At 39.3% G+C, this 25,857-nt stretch overlaps 1 protein-coding gene across 1 annotated transcript in view; it reads right to left on the bottom strand.

Moving 5' to 3' along the window:
- The window catches only part of LOC117192158, a 49,280-nt gene extending 27,626 nt beyond the window's left edge, over positions 1-21,654 (bottom strand). The window contains exons 1-4 of the mRNA XM_033396817.1: positions 21,568-21,654; positions 12,006-12,179; positions 4,332-4,512; positions 4,195-4,264 (exon numbers count right to left, since the gene is read on the bottom strand). Of these exons, the coding sequence (XP_033252708.1) occupies positions 4,195-4,264; positions 4,332-4,512; positions 12,006-12,179; positions 21,568-21,654 (512 nt within the window). The remainder of the gene's footprint in view (positions 1-4,194; positions 4,265-4,331; positions 4,513-12,005; positions 12,180-21,567) is intronic.
- Between the last annotated feature and the right edge of the window lie 4,203 nt (positions 21,655-25,857).

Here is a 25,857-nt window from a genome sequence, read left to right as displayed (position 1 = left end):
AAATGATTACAATATGGAACATAATGCAGACAGAAAAATGAACAAACAGAGAGAAACGAACCTTTTTAAAACATCTAAATAAATATGAAATTTTTACAACATAACATTCAATCTATTAAATCCAATAAAAACGACCTAGTATTCTACTTAAACAATGAAAACTTCGACTTCGCCATTCTGGCTGAAGTTTTCTCTCACGATCTCCGTTTTAGGAAACTAGCCAACTTCAATATGTTAGAAAAACATAGAGAGGACGGTTATGGAGGAGTGGCGATTGCCTACAAAAAAGACTTAAGAGTTAAAAGACTGATATATGAGACAGAGCAAGATATAATTATAGCAAGAACCATCAACAACAAAGATAAATTTTTTATCACCTCAGTATATTTTGAACCTTTGTTGTCTCTTGCATCCTTCAAGCAAGCGATTAACAATCTCCTTGAATATTTAGATGCATTCGGAAAAGTCATAATTGCAGGAGATTTTAACGCAAGACATACCTTTTCTGGAGACAGAACCAACAGTGGAAAGGGAACTTTTCTCATGCAAGCTATGTCAAATGCTGGCTATAGTCTAGCAAATGACCACAGTTTCACATTCAGAAGACACATCGACTCAACATCAGGGTCTGTACTCGATTTAACTTTCACAAAGGGTATTCATATAGAGAATTGGAAATGCGAAAAGTTTTACCTAGGAGGCAGCCACCATCACCCAATAACCTTTGAAACAGCAGGATATCAACACAAACTCAAAACTTTCCTTGCCAAAAACAGGCTACTGAAAAAGCTAAGCCAGTTTGAGGCCGACAAAGATATGGATAATTTAGCGAAGAACATCCAACAGGAAATAAAAGCAGCTACTTATGAAATCAAAAACAAATGTCCAAAGACGTAGCTGTTCAGGTAGTTCAGGGAGGAATCCCACAGGGCTCTTGTCTGTCGCCCCTCCTTTTTAATGTATACACAAAAAGACTACATCAGATCTGTGATAGAAATACTCATATGATGCAATTTGCAGATGACTTCGTTATAATCTCTCACAACAGAGAGTTTACTGTAGCGGTTGAAAACCTTAATAAAAAACTAAATGACTTTAACCTTCTATGTGGTGATCTCGGTTTTAGCTTCAATCCAAGCAAATCTGCAGCAATGAATGTAGGAAAAAGACAGGTCAGAGCGGTAAATATTTCTGTTGGAAATGTGCCTATACCAAATCGAAAAGATATCCGTTTCTTAGGCAGACTGATTAGCGCAAACATGTCAAATGTCAGTCATGTAAAAATGGTTAAAGAACAAACAAAAAAAGGCAACAGACTCCTCCAGCTTGCGACTACTATCAAATCAGGTCTAAAACCTAAAGCAAGTACCAACATCTTCAAAGCTTTTATTAGAACAAAACAAGAATATGCTATCACAAGTTTTTCAGACATGGGATCTGGAGCAAGTAAAGATATAGAAATAGCGCAAGCTAAATCACTCAGAAGGTGTGTTGGGGTGCCACCTGACACAAGCAAACACGAAATTTTTGTCCTCGCTGGTGTAATGCCACCTGTTTTCAGGGCGAAATGGCTTACAGCCAAAGAACTGCTTAAAATTAAAAGGTTCAATCCAACAATGTTTGACGAGCTAATACGCTCAAAAGCGGATACGAGTTACACACGTACTTTAAGAGAATTTAATTCCATCTTTGTAAACACTCAAGACTGTGATAGTGTTAACACATGTAACAAAATCCATGTATTAGATAAATTTTTAACTAAGGGTAAAGAAGAGTACTCGAATGAAGAAATAAAAACTATATTATATGAGATTCTGAACAAGTACAGAAAGGACGACTGGAACATTCTATCAACAGATGCATCAGTTACAGAAAGTACATGTGGCATAGGAATAGTAGAATGGCCTAGTGGAAATATCCACAAGTACAAAATAGAAAACAGATTATCCTCAGTAGGTGCCGAACTCGTAGGCCTTAAAAAGGCCTTCGAACTATGTCTTAAATATAATTACAAAAAGGCTGTGATTTTAAGTGATGGATTAGGAGCTATTAATTTAATTAAAAATAAGAATACAGACTCGTACCTAGGGAATGATATTCACAACGTAATTAACCAATCAGACATTCAGAAACTTGACATTCTATGGGTCCCTGGTCACAAGGGTGTGGCCATCAACGAAAAGACTGACATAGCAGCAAAGGCTGCTACAAGTGAGGGGTTTACAATAAATATAAAATACAGCTACAAGGAGGCTCAAAGAGAGATTAGGAACTTTTTAGTACACAAATGGAATGAGGACTACAGGACGAAGTGTAGGACGAAGGGATCCAGCCTCACAGACATATTTCCAGACATACCCAGTAACCCCTGGCATTTTTCTCTTAAATGGAATGCTAAAAGCATCAAGACAATTAACAGACTTATAACGGGACACACATACGACAAAGTCTTCCTACACAGAATCAAAGCAATTGACTCAAATATCTGCGAAACGTGCAATGTAACTGAATATGCCGAACACCTGATCTTCGATTGCCAAAGATTTGCCGGGCTCAGAAGGAAATTCAAAATCTTTAAATATTATAACAATTTACATCAATTATTAATCAAAAAAGAGCCGCTACATCTCAGAGAGCTGGCAATCTTCATCAAAACTGCTGACTTAAACTTTTGACCCCTTTTTATACCCGATACTCAAAATGAGTATTGGGGTATATTAGATTTGTGGTAAAAGTGGATGTGTGTAACGTCCAGAAGGAATCGTTTCCGACCCCATAAAGTATATATCAATATCAATATCATCAATAGCCGAGTCGATTGAGCCATGTCTGTCTGTCCGTCTGTTCGTCCGTCCGTCTGTCCGTCCGTCCGTCTGTCCGTCCCCTTCAGCGCCTAGTGCTCAAAGACTATAAGAGCTAGAGCAACGATGTTTTGGACCCAGACTTCTGTGATATGTCACTGCTACAAAAATATTTCAAAACTTCGCCCCGCCCACTTCCGCCCCCACAAAGGACGAAAATCTGTGGCATCCACATTTTTAAAGATACGATAAAACCAAAAACGCAGAATCGTAGAGGATGACTATATGTTCTAGAGTGTAAAATCTCAACCAGATCGTATAATTATTATAGCCAGAATCAAGAAAACAATTTCATTCTTTCTCGCTCTGTCTCTCTCTAACACACAGGTTTCATGGTCGGCTTTGCCAATTGCAAAATATGAGTTCAAGGATCTCAGAACCTATAAGAGCCAGAGCAACCAAATTAGGTATCCACACTCCTGTGATATCGGACCTTGACCGTTTCGTGTCCAAATTTCGCCACAACCCCTTCCGCCCCCGCAAAGGACGAAAATCTGGGGCATCCACAAATCTCGGAGACTATTAAGGCTAGAGTAACCAAATTTGGTATCCGCACTTCTGTTAGATCTCACTATAAAACGTATATCTCAGAATTTCGCCCCACCCTTTTCCGCCCCCACAAAGGACGAAAATCTGTTGCATCCACAATATTGCACATTCGAGAAAACTAAAAACGCAGAATCATAGATAATGACCATATCTATCAGATTGCTGAATCTGGATCAGATCAGATCATTTTTATAGCCAAAAGGAACAAATCAATTTGCACTGGCTACGCAGCCCCCGACGTCACGCTCAGACTGATTTTCTGTCTCTCTCGCACGCACTCCTTGTCGTGTCGTTTAATATTAGCGGCGTCTGCCGGAGGAGAGCCATACTGACTTAGTATCGGGTATAACTGTAGAGTTGCGGTCTCCGCAGCAACTCACAACGTTCCCCCTCGTTTTTTTTAAAGTTTGGTAAGCAAACCGAGCGAGATGTGTGGTGTGCCCACAATGATTCATTGACTCGTTGGTGATACTCGAACAGGTAATCTATATTTTACACTTGTATATGAATGCTGCATGGATAAGATTTTTGAGTCGCGTCGACGAGTGTCGAAGGTTGGCAAACAAAGGAAATGCATGCAAAATCTGTATGTGTTTGTATTCCTTCTTATCGCGAACGGGCTTTTTTAGTATGCGTGCGAGAGTGTCTTTGCTGAACTGAGAGCGCCCCGATACTCACTTTATAGGCTCCATTGGCTGACAGCTTAAGGCGAAGCTCCGTGTATTTGGGACTCTTTTCCAGATAGTCCTCGAAGAGCATCCGCATTTGCGTCTTATCCACGTACCAATCATTGCGAGCACTGATCTTCTGACTGTCGCCCATCTCCAGCAGAAACTGCCCAATGATTTCCCGTTCTATGGGGAAGAGCAACATGGTTTTGATGAGCAAGGAAAGCCCCGTAGCCATGGACCTGTTGCTTACCCCAGGGGACAGTGGAACTTCCACTCGTGCCATTGCCGTAGTTGTTGGCGGTCTTAAGTCCGTTTTTTGGTGGCGTGCCCGGCGGCGTCACTATGTAGGCGGTAGCGATCTCTTCCCCTTTTATATTACTGTTCTTGTCAGAAGCGGCCTTCTTTTTCTTGCTCTTCGTCATTTTCCTAGACTAACCGGGTGGATATTCGGTATCGGCGGTAATAGATGTATCAATAATTAGTAATTTTCGCAAACAGCACACGAACACACACGAACTACACATATGAATAGATTAATTCAAGGTTTATCGGTATGACTGCAGCACAAAACAGAAAACAACAACCGGTACGGACAATGTTCAGTTAACTAATAAATAAGCGCAGTCGTATCCCAGCAGTACTGGGAACTAGTTCGGAGGTGGTGATATCACCACTCCCTAACAGACCAGGGGTACTTTCTTTACTAACCCCTAACAATGCTTTTCATCATTTCCATTTTTACCCGCAATTTCCTACGACATGGGGACCAGCGACACCACATCGTTTAGCCCCGAACTAGTGATATGGGTACTCGTCTAGTAGCTAGTGAAATGGGTACCCATGTAGTAGCTAGTGAAATGGGTACCCATGAAGTAGCTAGTAAAATGGGTACCCATGAAGTAGGTTATCAATCTTCATTTCATTTCATATTTAAATTTTTATTTTATTATATATTTCATTTTAGTTTTTAAATTTACTAATTAAAGTCTGCTGTTCGCGGTGGTACTGTTTTTGAAAAAACGTTTTTTTTGCAGCTGTAGGGCCTTCCTAAGCTGGACTTCAGCTGATCCAGTCCCCGTATCTACAGTTATGGCATCTATAAATATAAAGTACAGATATAATAGGCATATAAAAAAACAAAAAGCATTTTTCATTTTCCATTTTTTCATTTTCGTCGATTGTCTCTCCTATTTCGCGGCCTTCAACTTTTTCTTTTTCACTGCACGACACTGTTTCTCCGCTAACACGATTATGTTTGGCTGAATATTTGTCTTATATTTCTTTATTGAGCCTACGCAAATGCCGTTTGCTACATTTGCTTTGACTTACTGTTTAAAATTGAATAATTATAATTACTTGGTCAGCCGCACTGATTTGCACAAACTCCAAACGCAAAAGAACATTCCAGCAATGCAGTGACCGAAAACAGAAAAGGGAGACGGCAGGAATTGGAAAAAAGCAGGACAGCATAATTTTTAGCTAACTGCTCTCTTTATTTTCCTCCCATGCTTTTTCGTTTCTTCGTCTACTGGTGAGACGTTGCATCCCAACCGAACTAGTACGGTGGCTGGTGCGCGGTGGGTTGTAGAGTATACAGAGCAACATTTTTTGTCTCTTCTTTGAGTGGTTCGGCGTTCGTTAGTCCGGAAAGTACCCACGTAGGAACTAGCCAAATCAGTAGTTCGGGCATGGTCAATCGCCACCGCCAGTACTAGAGTATATACTCTTCCACTCATCGATGTGTATGTGCATGCTCAAGTGTGCGTCGCTTTAGAGTAACGGCGATTGTCAGAAAAATAAACGATGCAACAGATGAAATGGAAAAGCTTCCAGTGTTGAGTGCTGGCAAAGAGTAACCAATACTACAGTACTACTCACAAATTACTGTAAATTTTTAAGTTTCTAACTGCATTGGCGCTGAGCTGTGCCTCAGAGTTTTTTGGACTGGGCTCTTTCGTATGTGCGTAATTGTTGGTGTTAGAAATTGTGACGTGTAATACTCTATAAAAAGTCAAACTAAAGTGTACTGGTACTGGGTCTGACATGAAATTCGCTGAAAGTACAGATTTCGATTCGATGGTTCGAGTGTGACCAGCCGCCGAAACAATCAACCGGCAGTTAATCTAACACATTGTATTAAATGCACTTCCTTTTCATCAGCGAGCGAGACCGGTCGTGTTTTTTCTTAACAGTCTGAAAAGTGACTTTTTCCAAGCAACAAAGGCTTAATTAAAAGTGATTGTAAAAATTGGATCATTGTTTATTTCATACAAATCTTCATCAATATATAAATTTTTCCTCTTTCATTTCCCAAAGGAGAGGTAAGTCTTTGGCAATCTGGTTAAACCAGCAAGTATGGCGGACGCCGGTCACTCGGTGTCTGCCAAATTGAAACCCCCTGATCAGGTGGCAAAAAGCAGCAAAATTCAAACCCAAAAAACAATAGCAAAAAACTTCAGTGCTTTGTGTTCAAGTGTGAAAGAGGACATATTCGACAGCTTGACTAACGAAAAGTACCCAGCAAAAAAGATGCGCAAGGAACAAAAAAGCGACAACACCAATACAGACATAAATAACAAAATGCTGATAGACGATGACAGTAACAAAATGGTGGAGGCTTCTGACGGTGTGACCGTTCACAATTCTCACACAAATGCCATAAATGGTTTTACTGGAAATACTGAAATGACTAAAACACTGAATAAAAATACTAATCCGATTATAAACCCATCAAATGTAGGTATCGAAAGAGAAACAGTGTTGTATAGTGAGTGCCACATCGGTGATGCGGCTGGACTAGTATCGACTAAGAACAGTACCATCTTCGAAAACAAAAACACCAAAAATAAGACACCTTAAAAACAAAGGAATTAAAGAAATCGTAGCTCTTGCGCCTACACTATACAAGATTTATTTTAAGGTTTTCAGCGAAGCAAATGATTAGTTTTAAATGAGGAGTTAAAAAAAATGAATTTAGTGGTATTTATACCAAAAGACTATGTGGAATCCTATGGAGTAATTAAAGGGGTGCCCCTCGGTTTTTCTGAGAATGAAATTATGGATAATATTACTTCTAACATAAAAATTAAGTCAATTGAAAGATTAGCAAGAAGGCAGAAAATTACAACCGATGACAACAACGAAACATTCAAGCTCATACCATTAGAAACAGTCAAAATTGGTTTTGAGGGTTCAGACATCCCAGAAAAGGTATCTCTTTTTGGGATATGTGGGATGAAAGTAAGCATATATGTTCCCAGAGTAAGGCAATGTTATAATTGTGGCAGACTTGGTCACACTTCGACCAGATGCAAATCAGCTAGGAGGTGCTATAAATGCGGAGTCGAGGAGTGCAATGGGTCGTGCACTGGTCTCAAGCGTATCCCTTGCAATGGGAAAAATCACTCAGCTAGGGACAGACTGATGTGCCCAGTATGGGAAAAGGAGATGGACATTAACAAAATAATGACAATCAAAAAAATCGCGCGTAAGGAAGTGCTTAGCACTTACTCAATCCATCAAAACTTTTCGCTGTTAGATAATTATGAAAAAAACTATCCAAAACTAGACATAAATGAGGAAAATGTTCAAAACAAAAGCGTTAAAGCAAATGAAGTTTTAAAAAAACACAGTTATGCGAGCAGGTTAGTGCAGAGACCTTTGGTTCCTGCACAAAAACCCCACTATCACTTAGAATCATATACCAGCGATTCTAGTAATCACGTACCATTTTTTGAAAACAAAGAACTAAAAGAAAACAAATTTACCATTCAACAGATGGTTGACATGTTGTCTCGTTTAGTCGACTCAAATGATGTGTCACATCCATCAAAAAAAGTGACCAGTACAAATGATTACAATATGGAACATAATGCAGACAGAAAAATGAACAAACAGAGAGAAACGAACCTTTTTAAAACATCTAAATAAATATGAAATTTTTACAACATAACATTCAATCTATTAAAGCCAATAAAAACGACCTAGTATTCTACTTAAACAATGAAAACTTCGACTTCGCCATTCTGGCTGAAGTTTTCTCTCACGATCTCCGTTTTAGGAAACTAGCCAACTATTGAAGTTGGAATGTTATGTTAGAAAAACATAGAGAGGACGGTTATGGAGGAGTGGCGATTGCCTACAAAAAAGACTTAAGAGTTAAAAGACTGATATATGAGACAGAGCAAGATATAATTATAGCAAGAACCATCAACAACAAAGATAAATTTTTTATCATCTCAGTATATTTTGAACCTTTGTTGTCTCTTGCATCCTTCAAGCAAGCGATTAACAATCTCCTTGAATATTTAGATGCATTCGGAAAAGTCATAATTGCAGGAGATTTTAACGCAAGACATACCTTTTCTGGAGACAGAACCAACAGTGGAAAGGGAACTTTTCTCATGCAAGCTATGTCAAATGCTGGCTATAGTCTAGCAAATGACCACAGTTTCACATTCAGAAGACACATCGACTCAACATCAGGGTCTGTACTCGATTTAACTTTCACAAAGGGTATTCATATAGAGAATTGGAAATGCGAAAAGTTTTACCTAGGAGGCAGCCACCATCACCCAATAACCTTTGAAACAGCAGGATATCAACACAAACTCAAAACTTTCCTTGCCAAAAACAGGCCAGTTTGAGGCCGACAAAGATATGGATAATTTAGCGAAGAACATCCAACAGGAAATAAAAGCAGCTACTTATGAAATCAAAAACAAATGTCCAAAGACGTAGCTGTTCAGGTAGTTCAGGGAGGAATCCCACAGGGCTCTTGTCTGTCGCCCCTCCTTTTTAATGTATACACAAAAAGACTACATCAGATCTGTGATAGAAATACTCATATGATGCAATTTGCAGATGACTTCGTTATAATCTCTCACAACAGAGAGTTTACTGTAGCGGTTGAAAACCTTAATAAAAAACTAAATGACTTTAACCTTCTATGTGGTGATCTCGGTTTTAGCTTCAATCCAAGCAAATCTGCAGCAATGAATGTAGGAAAAAGACAGGTCAGAGCGGTAAATATTTCTGTTGGAAATGTGCCTATACCAAATCGAAAAGATATCCGTTTCTTAGGCAGACTGATTAGCGCAAACATGTCAAATGTCAGTCATGTAAAAATGGTTAAAGAACAAACAAAAAAAGGCAACAGACTCCTCCAGCTTGCGACTACTATCAAATCAGGTCTAAAACCTAAAGCAAGTACCAACATCTTCAAAGCTTTTATTAGAACAAAACAAGAATATGCTATCACAAGTTTTTCAGACATGGGATTTGGAGCAAGTAAAGATATAGAAATAGCGCAAGCTAAATCACTCAGAAGGTGTGTTGGGGTGCCACCTGACACAAGCAAACACGAAATTTTTGTCCTCGCTGGTGTAATGCCACCTGTTTTCAGGGCGAAATGGCTTACAGCCAAAGAACTGCTTAAAATTAAAAGGTTCAATCCAACAATGTTTGACGAGCTAATACGCTCAAAAGCGGATACGAGTTACACACGTACTTTAAGAGAATTTAATTCATCTTTGTAAACACTCAAGACGTGATAGTGTTAACACATGTAACAAAATCCATGTATTAGATAAATTTTTAACTAAGGGTAAAGAAGAATACTCGAATGAAGAAATAAAAACTATATTATATGAGATTCTGAACAAGTACAGAAAGGACGACTGGAACATTCTATCAACAGATGCATCAGTTACAGAAAGTACATGTGGCATAGGAATAGTAGAATGGCCTAGTGGAAATATCCACAAGTACAAAATAGAAAACAGATTATCCTCAGTAGGTGCCGAACTCGTAGGCCTTAAAAAGGCCTTCGAACTATGTCTTAAATATAATTACAAAAAGGCTGTGATTTTAAGTGATGGATTAGGAGCTATTAATTTAATTAAAAATAAGAATACAGACTCGTACCTAGTGAATGATATTTACAACGTAATTAACCAATCAGACATTCAGAAACTTGACATTCTATGGGTCCCTGGTCACAAGGGTGTGGCCATCAACGAAAAGACTGACATAGCAGCAAAGGCTGCTACAAGTGAGGGGTTTACAATAAATATAAAATACAGCTACAAGGAGGCTCAAAGAGAAATTAGGAACTTTTTAGTACACAAATGGAATGAGGACTACAGGACGAAGTGTAGGACGAAGGGATCCAGCCTCACAGACATATTTCCAGACATACCCAGTAAACCCTGGCATTTTTCTCTTAAATGGAATGCTAAAAGCATCAAGACCATTAACAGACTTATAACGGGACACACATACGACAAAGTCTTCCTACACAGAATCAAAGCAATTGACTCAAATATCTGCGAAACGTGCAATGTAACTGAATATGCCGAACACCTGATCTTCGATTGCCAAAGATTTGCCGGGCTCAGAAGGAAATTCAAAATCTTTAAATATTATAACAATTTACATCAATTATTAATCAAAAAAGAGCCGCTACATCTCAGAGAGCTGGCAATCTTCATCAAAACTGCTGACTTAAACTTTTGACCCCTTTTTATACCCTATACTCAAAATGAGTATTGGGTATATTAGATTTGTGGTAAAAGTGGATGTGTGTAACGTCCAGAAGGAATCGTTTCCGACCCCATAAAGTATATATATTCTTGATCAGCATCAATAGCCGAGTCGATTGAGCCATGTCTGTCTGTCCGTCTGTCCGTCCGTCCGTCTGTCCGTCCGTCCGTCTGTCCGTCCCCTTCAGCGCCTAGTGCTCAAAGACTATAAGAGCTAGAGCAACGATGTTTTGGAACCCAGACTTCTGTGATATGTCACTGCTACAAAAATATTTCAAAACTTCGCCCCGCCCACTTCCGCCCCCACAAAGGACGAAAATCTGTGGCATCCACATTTTTAAAAGATACGATAAAACCAAAAACGCAGAATCGTAGAGGATGACTATATGTTCTAGAGTGCAAAATCTGAACCAGATCGTATAATTATTATAGCCAGAATCAAGAAAACAATTTCATTTGTCTCGCCCTGTCTCTCTCTAACACACACGTAGCATAGCCGGCTTTGCTAGAGTAAAACATTAGCGCCTAGATCTCAGAGACTATAAAGCTAGAGCAACCAAATTTGGTATCCACACTTCTAATATATCGGACCGAGACGAGTTTGTTTCAAAATTTCGCCACACCCCCTTCCGCCCCGCAAAGGATGAAAATCTGGGGATACTCACAAATCTCAGAGACTATTAAGGCTAGAGTAACCAAATTTTGGTATCCGCACTCCTGTTAGATCTCGCTATAAAACGTATATCTCAAAATTTCGCCCCACCCCCTTCCGCCCCCACAAAAGAAGAAAATCTGTTGCATCCACAATATTGAGTATACGAGAAAACTAAAAACGCAGAATCATAGATAATGATCATATATATCAGATTGCTGAATCTGGATCAGATCAGATCATTTTTATAGCCAAAAGGAACAAATCAATTTGCACTGGCTACGCAGCCCCGACGTCACGCTCAGACTGATTTTCTGTCTCTCTCGCACCGCACTCCTTGTCGTGTCGTTTAATATTAGCGGCGTCTGCGGAGGAGAGCATACTGACTTAGTATCGGGTATAACTGTAGAGTTGCGGTCTCCGCAGCAACTCACAACGTTCCCCTCGTTTTTTTTTAAGTTTGGTAAGCAAACGAGCGAGATGTGTGGTGTGCCCACAATGATTCATTGACTCGTTGGTGATACTCGAACAGGTAATCTATATTTTACACTTGTATATGAATGCTGCATGGATAAGATTTTTGAGTCGCGTCGACGAGTGTCGAAGGTTGGCAAACAAAGGAAATGCATGCAAAATCTGTATGTGTTTGTATTCCTTCTTATCGCGAACGGGCTTTTTTAGTATGCGTGCGAGAGTGTCTTTGCTGAACTGAGAGCGCCCCGATACTCACTTTATAGGCTCCATTGGCTGACAGCTTAAGGCGAAGCTCCGTGTATTTGGGACTCTTTTCCAGATAGTCCTCGAAGAGCATCCGCATTTGCGTCTTATCCACGTACCAATCATTGCGAGCACTGATCTTCTGACTGTCGCCATCTCCAGCAGAAAACTGCCAATGATTTCCGTTCTAATGGGGAAGAGCAACATGGTTTTGATGAGCAAGGAAAGCCCCGTAGCCATGGACCTGTTGCTTACCCAGGGGACAGTGGAACTTCCACTCGTGCCATTGCCGTAGTTGTTGGCGGTCTTAAGTCCGTTTTTTGGTGGCGTGCCGGCGCGTCACTATGTAGGCGGTAGCGATCTCTTCCCCTTTTATATTACTGTTCTTGTCAGAAGCGGCCTTTCTTTTCTTGCTCTTCGTCATTTTCCTAGACTAACCGGGTGGATATTCGGTATCGGCGGTAATAGATGTATCAATAATTAGTAATTTTCGCAAACAGCACACGAACACACACAAACTACACATATGAATAGATTAATTCAAGTTTATCGGTATGACTGCAGCACAAAAACAGAAAACAACAACCGGTACGGACAATGTTCAGTTAACTAATAAATAAGCGCAGTCGTATCCCAGCAGTACTGGGAACTAGTTCGGAGGTGGTGATATCACCACTCCCTAACAGACCAGGGTACTTTCTTTACTAACCCCTAACAATGCTTTTCATCATTTCCATTTTTACCCGCAATTTCCTACGACATGGGACCAGCGACACCACATCGTTTAGCCCGAACTAGTGATATGGTACTCGTCTAGTAGCTAGTGAAATGGGTACCATGTAGTAGCTAGTGAAATGGGTACCCATGAGTAGCTAGTAAAATGGGTACCCATGAAGTAGGTTATCAATCTTCATTTCATTTCATATTTAAATTTTTATTTTATTATATATTTTCATTTTAGTTTTTAATTTACTAATTAAAGTCTGCTGTTCGCTGTGGTACTGTTTTTGAAAAAACGTTTTTTTTTGCAGCTGTAGGCTTCCTAAGCTGGACTTCAGCTGATCCCAGTCCCCGTATCTACAGTTATGGCATCTATAAATATAAAGTACAGATATAATAGGCATATAAAAAAACAAAAAGCATTTTTCATTTTCCATTTTTTTCATTTTCGTCGATTGTCTCTCCTGTTTCACGGCCTTCAACTTTTTTTTCTTTTTCACTGCACGACACTGTTTCTCCGCTAACACGATTATGTTTGGCTGAATATTTGTCTTATATTTCTTTATTGAGCCTACGCAAATGCCGTTTGCTACATTTGCTTTGACTTACTGTTTAAAATTGAATAATTATAATTACTTGGTCCAGCCGCACTGATTTGCACAAACTCCAAACGCAAAAGAACATTCCAGCAATGCAGTGACCGAAAACAGAAAAGGGAGAGGGCAGGAATTGGAAAAAAGCAGGACAGCATACTTTTTACCTAACTGCTCTCTTTATTTTCCTCTCATGCTTTTTCGTTTCTTCGTCTACTGGTGAGACGTTGCATCCAACCGAACTAGAACGGTGGCTGGTGCGCGGTGGGTTGTAGAGTATACAGAGCAACATTTTTTGTCTCTTCTTTGAGTGGTTCGGCGTTCGTTTACCATAGGTTAGTCCGGAAAGTACCCACGTAGAACTAGCCAACATCAGTAGTCGGGCATGGTCAATCGCCACCGCAGTACTAGAGTATATACTCTTCCACTCATCGATGTGTATGTGCATGCTCAAGTGTGCGTCGCTTTAGAGTAACGGCGATTGTCAGAAAAATAAACATGCAACAGATGAAATGGAAAAAGCTTCCAGTGTTGAGTGCTGGCAAAGAGTAACCAATACTACAGTACTACTCACAAATTACTGTAAAATTTTTAAGTTTCTAACTGCATTGGCGCTGAGCTGTGCCTCAGAGTTTTTTGGACTGGGCTCTTTCGTATGTGCGTAAATGTTGGTGTTAGAAATTGTGACGTGTAATACTCCTATAAAAAGTCAAACTAAAGTGTACTGGTACTGGGTCTGACATGAAATTCGCTGAAAGTACAGATTTCGATTCGATGGTTCGAGTGTGACCAGCCGCCGAAACAATCAACCGGCAGTTAATCTAACACATTGTATTAAATGCACTTCCTTTTCATCAGCGAGCGAGACCGGTCGTTTTTTTCTTAACAGTCTGAAAAGTGACTTTTTCCAAGCAACAAAGGCTTAATTACAAGTGATTGTAAAATTGGATCATTGTTTATTTCATACAAATCTTCATCAATATATAAATTTTTCCTCTTTCATTTCCCAAAGGAGAGGTAAGTCTTTGGCAATCTGGTTAAACCAGCAAGTATGGCGGACGCCGGTCACTCGGTGTCTGCCAAATTGAAACCCCCTGATCAGGTGGCAAAAAGCAGCAAAATTCAAACCCAAAAAACAATAGCAAAAAACTTCAGTGCTTTGTGTTCAAGTGTGAAAGAGGACATATTCGACAGCTTGACTAACGAAAAGTACCCAGCAAAAAAGATGCGCAAGGAACAAAAAAGCGACAACACCAATACAGACATAAATAACAAAATGCTGATAGACGATGACAGTAACAAAATGGTGGAGGCTTCTGACGGTGTGACCGTTCACAATTCTCACACAAATGCCATAAATGGTTTTACTGGAAATACTGAAATGACTAAAACACTGAATAAAAATACTAATCCGATTATAAACCATCAAATGTAGTATCGAAAGAGAACAGTGCTGTATAGTGAGTGCCACATCGGTGATGCGGCTGTACTAGTATCGACTAAGAACAGTACATCTTCGAAACAAAAACACCAAAATGCACCAAAAATAAACACCTTAAAATCAAAGGAATTAAAGAAATCGTAGCTCTTGCGCCTACACTATACAAGATTTATTTTAAGGTTTTAGCGAAGCAAATGATTAGTTTTTAAATGAGGAGTTAAAAAAAATGAATTTAGTGGTATTTATACCAAAAGACTATGTGGAATCCTATGGAGTAATTAAAGGGTGCCCCTCGGTTTTCTTGAGAATGAAATTATAGATAATATTACTTCTAACATAAAAATTAAGTCAAATTGAAAGATTAGCAAGAGGCAGAAAATTACAACGATGACAACAACGAAAACATTCAAGCTCATACCATTAGAAACAGTCAAAAACTGGTTTTGAGGGTTCAGACATCCAGAAAAGGTATCTTTTTTGGGATATGTGGGATGAAAGTAAGCATATATGTTCCAGAGTAAGGCAATGTTATAATTGTGGCAGACTTGGTCACACTTCGACCAGATGCAAATCAGCTAGGAGGTGCTATAAATGCGGAGTCGAGGAGTGCAATGGGTCGTGCACTGTCTGAAGTGTATCCTTTGCAATGGGAAAAATCACTCGCTAGGGTCAGACTGATGTGCCAGTATGGGAAAAGGAGATGGACATTAACAAAATAATGACTATCAAAAAAATCGCGCGTAAGAAGTGCTTAGCACTTACTCAATCCATCAAAACTTTTCGCTGTTAGATAATTATGAAAAAAACTATCACAAAACTAGACATAAATGAGGAAAATGTTCAAAACAAAAACGTTAAAGCAAATGAAGTTTTAAAAAAACACAGTTATGCGAGCAGGTTAGTGCAGAGACCTTTGGTTCCTGCACAAAAACCCACTATACTTAGAATCATATACCAGAGATTCTAGTAATCACGTACCATTTTTGAAAACAAAGAACTTCAATATATACCAGCGATTCTAGTAATCACGTACCATTTTTTGAAAACAAAGAACTAAAAGAAAACAAATTTACCATTCAACAGATGGTTGACATGTTGTCTCGTTTAGTCGACTCAAATGATGTGTCACATCCATCAAAAAAGTGACCAGTACAAATGATTACAATATGGAACATAATGCAGACAGAAAAATGAACAAACAGAGAGAAACGAACCTTTTTAAAACATCTAAATAAATATGAAATTTTACAACATAACATTCAATCTATTAAAGCCAATAAAAACGACCTAGTATTCTACTTAAACAATGAAAACTTCGACTTCGCCATTCTGGCTGAAGTTTTCTCTCACGATCTCCGTTTTAGGAAACTAGCCAACTTCAATATGTTAGAAAACATAGAGAGGACGGTTATGGAGGAGTGGCGATTGCCTACAAAAAAGACTTAAGAGTTAAAAGACTGAATATATGAGACAGAGCAAGATATAATTATAGCAAGAACCATCAACAACAAAGATAAATTTTTATCACCTCAGTATATTTTGAACTTTGTTGTCTCTTGCATCCTTCAAGCAAGCGATTAACAATCGCCTTGAATATTTAGATGCATTCGGAAAAGTCATAATTGCAGGAGATTTTAACGCAAGACATACCTTTTCTGGAGACAGAACCAACAGTGGAAAGGGAACTTTTCTCATGGCTATAGTCTAGCAAATGACCACAGTCTCACATTCAGAAGACACATCGACTCAACATCAGGGTCTGTACTCGATTTAACTTTCACAAAGGGTATTCATATAGAGAATTGGAAATGCGAAAAGTTTTACCTAGGAGGCAGCCACCATCACCCAATAACCTTTGAAACAGCAGGATATCAACACAAACTCAAAACTTTCCTTGCCAAAAACAGGCTACTGAAAAAGCTAAGCCAGTTTGAGGCCGACAAAGATATGGATAATTTAGCGAAGAACATCCAACAGGAAATAAAAGCAGCTACTTATGAAATCAAAAACAAATGTCCAAAATTATGGTGGGACGAGAATTTAGCCAAATTATTCAGGGAGTTTGCAGAGTCGCAGAAGAAGGCAGCTTCAGAACCCTCCTTTCAAAATTATTGTTCTGCTGTTAACCTCAAGGTTAAATGGAAAAAATCTGTTAAAATTGCCAAAAGAACTAGCTATGCCAGGAAGTTAACAGAGTTAAATGTAAAATCGAACTCAAGAGAAGCCTGGAGATTCCTCAGAAATCTAAAAAACTGTCAAGAGGACACCCCAGAAATTTTCGACCCTGACAAAGCTGGGCCATACCTGGAATTCCTTAACGAACAAATAACCTCAGAAGCAAAGGATGTAGACGAAGAAATGTACTCAACGAAGAACAATGAAAATCCTTTCTTTTCCTTGGAAGAGTTAGAGGCTGTGTTAGTTAGAAACAGAAAAACGGCAGGAGGAATAGATCACATCACATACGAGATGCTGAGTGCTCTTAACACTAGTATAAAGACAGAACTTGTACATTTTTACAACCGTCGAGTGGCTATGTGCGATTTTCAAGTCGAATGGAGGTGATCTATCAGAATTGTACCAATACCGAAAAAAAACATGGATCTGACTGACTTAAAACATTTTCGACCCATATCCCTCATTTCGGTTCTAGCCAAGACAGTAAATGGCATGGTGAAAGCCAGGCTGGAAAAGCATATACAAGAAAACAAGATTATACCCTACAGATATTATGCATACCAAAACGAGGGGGAACGTTGTGAGTTGCTGCGGACACTGCAACTCTACAGTTATACCCGATACTAAGTCAGTATGGCTCTCCTCCGGCAGACGCTGCTAATATTTAACGACACGACAAAGAGTGCGTGCGAGAGAAACAGAAAATCAGTCTGAGCGTGACGTCGGGCGCTGCGTAGCCAGTGCAAATTGATTTGATCCTTTTGGCTATAAAAATTATCTGATTCAGCAATCTGATAGATATGGTCGTTATCTATGATTCTGCGTTTTTAGTTTTCTCGAATGTGCAATATTGTGGATGCAACAGATTTTCGTCCTTTGTGGGGCGGAAGGGGGTGGGGCGAAATTCTGAGATATACGTTTTATAGTGAGATCTAACAGAAGTGCGGATACCAAATTTGGTTACTCTAGCCTTAATAGTCTCTGAGATTTGTGGATGCCCCAGATTTTCGTCCTTTGCGGGGGCGGAAGGGGTGTGGCGAAATTTGGACACGAAACGGTCAAGGTCACAGGAGTGTGGATACCAAATTTGGTTGCTCTGGCTCTTATAGGTTCTGAGATCCTTGAACTCATATTTTGCAATTGGCAAAACCGACCATGAAACCTGTGTGTTAGAGAGAGACAGAGCGAGAAAGAATGAAATTGTTTTCTTGATTCTGGCTATAATAATTATACGATCTGGTTGAGATCTTACATTCTAAAGCATATAGTCATCCTCTACGATTCTGCGTTTTTGGTTTTATCGTATCTTTAAAAATGTGGATGCCACAGATTTTCGTCCTTTGTGGGGGCGGAAGTGGGGAACCTGAAATTCTTAAAAAGACTAATGGAAAATGAGTGTTTTCCTAAAACATACATTGACTGGATCATCAGTTTTTGACTACTGAAAATAGGGGAAGCTGTTCAGGTAGTTCAAGGAGGAATCCCACAGGGCTCTTGTCTGTAGCCCCTCCTTTTTAATGTATACACAAAAAGACTACATCAGATCTGTGATAGAAATACTCATATGATGCAATTTGCAGATGACTTCGTTATAATCTCTCACAACAGAGAGTTTACTGTAGCGGTTGAAAACCTTAATAAAAAACTAAATGACTTTAACCTTCTATGTGGTGATCTCGGTTTTAGCTTCAATCCAAGCAAATCTGCAGCAATGAATGTAGGAAAAAGACAGGTGAGAGCGGTAAATATTTCTGTTGGAAATGTGCCTATACCAAATCGAAAAGATATCCGTTTCTTAGGCAGACTGATTAGCGCAAACATGTCAAATGTCAGTCATGTAAAAATGGTTAAAGAACAAACAAAAAAAGGCAACAGACTCCTCCAGCTTGCGACTACTATCAAATCAGGTCTAAAACCTAAAGCAAGTACCAACATCTTCAAAGCTTTTATTAGAACAAAACAACAATATGCTATCACAAGTTTTTCAGAATGGGATCTGGAGCAAGTAAAGATATAGAAATAGCGCAAGCTAAATCACTCAGAAGGTGTGTTGGGGTGCCACCTGACACAAGCAAACACGAAATTTTTGTCCTCGCTGGTGTAATGCCACCTGTTTTCAGGGCGAAATGGCTTACAGCCAAAGAACTGCTTAAAATTAAAAGGTTCAATCCAACAATGTTTGACGAGCTAATACGCTCAAAAGCGGATACGAGTTACACACGTACTTTAAGAGAATTTAATTCCATCTTTGTAAACACTCAAGACTGTGATAGTGTTAACACATGTAACAAAATCCATGTATTAGATAAATTTTTAACTAAGGGTAAATAAGAATACTCGAATGAAGAAATAAAAACTATATTTTATGAGATTCTGAACAAGTACAGAAAGGACGACTGGAACATTCTATCAACAGATGCATCAGTTACAGAAAGTACATGTGGCATAGGAATAGTAGAATGGCCTAGTGGAAATATCCACAAGTACAAAATAGAAAACAGATTATCCTCAGTAGGTGCCGAACTCGTAGGCCTTAAAAAGGCCTTCGAACTATGTCTTAAATATAATTACAAAAAGGCTGTGATTTGAAGTGATGGATTAGGAGCTATTAATTTAATTAAAAATAAGAATACAGACTCGTACCTAGTGAATGATATTCACAACATAATTAACCAATCAGACATTCAGAAACTTGACATTCTATGGGTCCCTGGTCACAAGGGTGTGGCCATCAACGAAAAGACTGACATAGCAGCAAAGGCTGCTACAAGTGAGGGGTTTACAATAAATATAAAATACAGCTACAAGGAGGCTCAAAGAGAAATTAGGAACTTTTTAGTACACAAATGGAATGAGGACTACAGGACGAAGTGTAGGACAAAGGGATCCAGCCTCATAGACATATTTCCAGACATACCCAGTAAACCCTGTCATTTTTCTCTTAAATGGAATGCTAAAAGCATCAAGACCATTAACAGACTTATAACGGGACACACATACGACAAAGTCTTCCTACACAGAATCAAAGCAATTGACTCAAATATCTGCGAAACGTGCAATGTAACTGAATATGCCGAACACCTGATCTTCGATTGCCAAAGATTTGCCGGGTTCAGAAGGAAATTCAAAATCTTTAAATATTATAACAATTTACATCAATTATTAATCAAAAAAGAGCCGCTACATCTCAGAGAGCTGGCAATCTTCATCAAAACTGCTGACTTAAACTTTTGACCCCTTTTTATACCCGATACTCAAAATGAGTATTGGGGTATATTAGATTTGTGGTAAAAGTGGATGTGTGTAACGTCCAGAAGGAATCGTTTCCGACCCCATAAAGTATATATCAATATCAATATCATCAATAGCCGAGTCGATTGAGCCATGTCTGTCTGTCCGTCTGTCCGTCCGTCCGTCTGTCCGTCCGTCCGTCTGTCCGTCCCCTTCAGCGCCTAGTGCTCAAAGACTATAAGAGCTAGAGCAACGATGTTTTGGACCCAGACTTCTGTGATATGTCACTGCTACAAAAATATTTCAAAACTTCGCCCCGCCCACTTCCGCCCCCACAAAGGACGAAAATCTGTGGCATCCACATTTTTAAAGATACGATAAAACCAAAAACGCAGAATCGTAGAGGACGACGATATGTTCTAGAGTGCAAAATCTGAACCAGATCGTATAATTATTATAGCCAGAATCAAGAAAACAATTTCATTTTGTCTCGCCCTGTCTCTCTCTAACACACACGTAGCATAGCCGGCTTTGCTTAGAGTAAAACATTAGCGCCTAGATCTCAGAGACTATAAAAGCTAGAGCAACCAAATTTGGTATCCACACTTCTAATATATCGGACCGAGACGAGTTTGTTTCAAAATTTCGCCACACCCCCTTCGCCCCCGCAAAGGATGAAAATCTGGGGATACTCACAAATCTCAGAGACTATTAAGGCTAGAGTAACCAAATTTGGTATCCGCACTCCTGTTAGATCTCGCTATAAAACGTATATCTCAAAATTTCGCCCCACCCCTTCCGCCCCCACAAAAGACGAAAATCTGTTGCATCCACAATATTGAGTATACGAGAAAACTAAAACGCAGAATCATAGATAATGATCATATATATCAGATTGCTGAATCTGGATCAGATCAGATCATTTTTATAGCCAAAAGGAACAAATCAATTTGCACTGGCTACGCAGCCCCGACGTCACGCTCAGACTGATTTTCTGTCTCTCTCGCACGCACTCCTTGTCGTGTCGTTTAATATTAGCGGCGTCTGCCGGAGGAGAGCCATACTGACTTAGTATCGGGTATAATGTAGAGTTGCGGTCTCCGCAGCAACTCACAACGTTCCCCCTCGTTTTTTTTTAAGTTTGGTAAGCAAACCGAGCGAGATGTGTGGTGTGCCCACAATGATTCATTGACTCGTTGGTGATACTCGAACAGGTAATCTATATTTTACACTTGTATATGAATGCTGCATGGATAAGATTTTTGAGTCGCGTCGACGAGTGTCGAAGGTTGGCAAACAAAGGAAATGCATGCAAAATCTGTATGTGTTTGTATTCCTTCTTATCGCGAACGGGCTTTTTTAGTATGCGTGCGAGAGTGTCTTTGCTGAACTGAGAGCGCCCCGATACTCACTTTATAGGCTCCATTGGCTGACAGCTTAAGGCGAAGCTCCGTGTATTTGGACTCTTTTTCCAGATAGTCCTCGAAGAGCATCCGCATTTGCGTCTTATCCACGTACCAATCATTGCGAGCACTGATCTTCTGACTGTCGTTTTAGGAAACTAGCCAACTTCAATATGTTAGAAAAACATAGAGAGGACGGTTATGGAGGAGTGGCGATTGCCTACAAAAAAGACTTAAGAGTTAAAAGACTGATATATGAGACAGAGCAAGATATAATTATAGCAAGAACCATCAACAACAAAGATAAATTTTTTATCACCTCAGTATATTTTGAACCTTTGTTGTCTCTTGCATCCTTCAAGCAAGCGATTAACAATCGCCTTGAATATTTAGATGCATTCGGAAAAGTCATAATTGCAGGAGATTTTAACGCAAGACATACCTTTTCTGGAGACAGAACCAACAGTGGAAAGGGAACTTTTCTCATGGCTATAGTCTAGCAAATGACCACAGTCTCACATTCAGAAGACACATCGACTCAACATCAGGGTCTGTACTCGATTTAACTTTCACAAAGGGTATTCATATAGAGAATTGGAAATGCGAAAAGTTTTACCTAGGAGGCAGCCACCATCACCCAATAACCTTTGAAACAGCAGGATATCAACACAAACTCAAAACTTTCCTTGCCAAAAACAGGCTACTGAAAAAGCTAAGCCAGTTTGAGGCCGACAAAGATATGGATAATTTAGCGAAGAACATCCAACAGGAAATAAAAGCAGCTACTTATGAAATCAAAAACAAATGTCCAAAATTATGGTGGGACGAGAATTTAGCCAAATTATTCAGGGAGTTTGCAGAGTCGCAGAAGAAGGCAGCTTCAGAACCCTCCTTTCAAAATTATTGTTCTGCTGTTAACCTCAAGGTTAAATGGAAAAAATCTGTTAAAATTGCCAAAAGAACTAGCTATGCCAGGAAGTTAACAGAGTTAAATGTAAAATCGAACTCAAGAGAAGCCTGGAGATTCCTCAGAAATCTAAAAAACTGTCAAGAGGACACCCCAGAAATTTTCGACCCTGACAAAGCTGGGCCATACCTGGAATTCCTTAACGAACAAATAACCTCAGAAGCAAAGGATGTAGACGAAGAAATGTACTCAACGAAGAACAATGAAAATCCTTTCTTTTCCTTGGAAGAGTTAGAGGCTGTGTTAGTTAGAAACAGAAAAACGGCAGGAGGAATAGATCACATCACATACGAGATGCTGAGTGCTCTTAACACTAGTATAAAGACAGAACTTGTACATTTTTACAACCGTCGAGTGGCTATGTGCGATTTTCAAGTCGAATGGAGGTGATCTATCAGAATTGTACCAATACCGAAAAAAACATGGATCTGACTGACTTAAAACATTTTCGACCCATATCCCTCATTTCGGTTCTAGCCAAGACAGTAAATGGCATGGTGAAAGCCAGGCTGGAAAAGCATATACAAGAAAACAAGATTATACCCTACAGATATTATGCATACCAAAACGAGGGGGAACGTTGTGAGTTGCTGCGGACACTGCAACTCTACAGTTATACCCGATACTAAGTCAGTATGGCTCTCCTCCGGCAGACGCTGCTAATATTTAACGACACGACAAAGAGTGCGTGCGAGAGAAACAGAAAATCAGTCTGAGCGTGACGTCGGGCGCTGCGTAGCCAGTGCAAATTGATTTGATCCTTTTGGCTATAAAAATTATCTGATTCAGCAATCTGATAGATATGGTCGTTATCTATGATTCTGCGTTTTTAGTTTTCTCGAATGTGCAATATTGTGGATGCAACAGATTTTCGTCCTTTGTGGGGGCGGAAGGGGGTGGGGCGAAATTCTGAGATATACGTTTTATAGTGAGATCTAACAGAAGTGCGGATACCAAATTTGGTTACTCTAGCCTTAATAGTCTCTGAGATTTGTGGATGCCCCAGATTTTCGTCCTTTGCGGGGGCGGAAGGGGGTGTGGCGAAATTTGGACACGAAACGGTCAAGGTCACAGGAGTGTGGATACCAAATTTGGTTGCTCTGGCTCTTATAGGTTCTGAGATCCTTGAACTCATATTTTGCAATTGGCAAAACCGACCATGAAACCTGTGTGTTAGAGAGAGACAGAGCGAGAAAGAATGAAATTGTTTTCTTGATTCTGGCTATAATAATTATACGATCTGGTTGAGATCTTACATTCTAAAGCATATAGTCATCCTCTACGATTCTGCGTTTTTGGTTTTATCGTATCTTTAAAAATGTGGATGCCACAGATTTTCGTCCTTTGTGGGGGCGGAAGTGGGGAACCTGAAATTCTTAAAAAGACTAATGGAAAATGAGTGTTTTCCTAAAACATACATTGACTGGATCATCAGTTTTTGACTACTGAAAATAGGGGAAGCTGTTCAGGTAGTTCAAGGAGGAATCCCACAGGGCTCTTGTCTGTAGCCCCTCCTTTTTAATGTATACACAAAAAGACTACATCAGATCTGTGATAGAAATACTCATATGATGCAATTTGCAGATGACTTCGTTATAATCTCTCACAACAGAGAGTTTACTGTAGCGGTTGAAAACCTTAATAAAAACTAAATGACTTTAACCTTCTATGTGGTGATCTCGGTTTTAGCTTCAATCCAAGCAAATCTGCAGCAATGAATGTAGGAAAAAGACAGGTGAGAGCGGTAAATATTTCTGTTGGAAATGTGCCTATACCAAATCGAAAAGATATCCGTTTCTTAGGCAGACTGATTAGCGCAAACATGTCAAATGTCAGTCATGTAAAAATGGTTAAAGAACAAACAAAAAAAGGCAACAGACTCCTCCAGCTTGCGACTACTATCAAATCAGGTCTAAAACCTAAAGCAAGTACCAACATCTTCAAAGCTTTTATTAGAACAAAACAACAATATGCTATCACAAGTTTTTCAGAAATGGGATCTGGAGCAAGTAAAGATATAGAAATAGCGCAAGCTAAATCACTCAGAAGGTGTGTTGGGGTGCCACCTGACACAAGCAAACACGAAATTTTTGTCCTCGCTGGTGTAATGCCACCTGTTTTCAGGGCGAAATGGCTTACAGCCAAAGAACTGCTTAAAATTAAAAGGTTCAATCCAACAATGTTTGACGAGCTAATACGCTCAAAAGCGGATACGAGTTACACACGTACTTTAAGAGAATTTAATTCCATCTTTGTAAACACTCAAGACTGTGATAGTGTTAACACATGTAACAAAATCCATGTATTAGATAAATTTTTAACTAAGGGTAAATAAGAATACTCGAATGAAGAAATAAAAACTATATTTTATGAGATTCTGAACAAGTACAGAAAGGACGACTGGAACATTCTATCAACAGATGCATCAGTTACAGAAAGTACATGTGGCATAGGAATAGTAGAATGGCCTAGTGGAAATATCCACAAGTACAAAATAGAAAACAGATTATCCTCAGTAGGTGCCGAACTCGTAGGCCTTAAAAAGGCCTTCGAACTATGTCTTAAATATAATTACAAAAAGGCTGTGATTTGAAGTGATGGATTAGGAGCTATTAATTTAATTAAAAATAAGAATACAGACTCGTACCTAGTGAATGATATTCACAACATAATTAACCAATCAGACATTCAGAAACTTGACATTCTATGGGTCCCTGGTCACAAGGGTGTGGCCATCAACGAAAAGACTGACATAGCAGCAAAGGCTGCTACAAGTGAGGGGTTTACAATAAATATAAAATACAGCTACAAGGAGGCTCAAAGAGAAATTAGGAACTTTTTAGTACACAAATGGAATGAGGACTACAGGACGAAGTGTAGGACAAAGGGATCCAGCCTCATAGACATATTTCCAGACATACCCAGTAAACCCTGTCATTTTTCTCTTAAATGGAATGCTAAAAGCATCAAGACCATTAACAGACTTATAACGGGACACACATACGACAAAGTCTTCCTACACAGAATCAAAGCAATTGACTCAAATATCTGCGAAACGTGCAATGTAACTGAATATGCCGAACACCTGATCTTCGATTGCCAAAGATTTGCCGGGTTCAGAAGGAAATTCAAAATCTTTAAATATTATAACAATTTACATCAATTATTAATCAAAAAAGAGCCGCTACATCTCAGAGAGCTGGCAATCTTCATCAAAACTGCTGACTTAAACTTTTGACCCCTTTTTATACCCGATACTCAAAATGAGTATTGGGGTATATTAGATTTGTGGTAAAAGTGGATGTGTGTAACGTCCAGAAGGAATCGTTTCC

The sequence above is a fragment of the Drosophila miranda genome (genome assembly GCF_003369915.1).
Source record: "Drosophila miranda strain MSH22 chromosome Y unlocalized genomic scaffold, D.miranda_PacBio2.1 Contig_Y24_pilon, whole genome shotgun sequence".
Lineage (NCBI taxonomy): Eukaryota > Metazoa > Arthropoda > Insecta > Diptera > Drosophilidae > Drosophila > Drosophila miranda.
The sequence above is the reverse complement of the archived record's forward strand: the minus strand, read 5'-3'. Positions and strand labels throughout refer to the sequence as shown.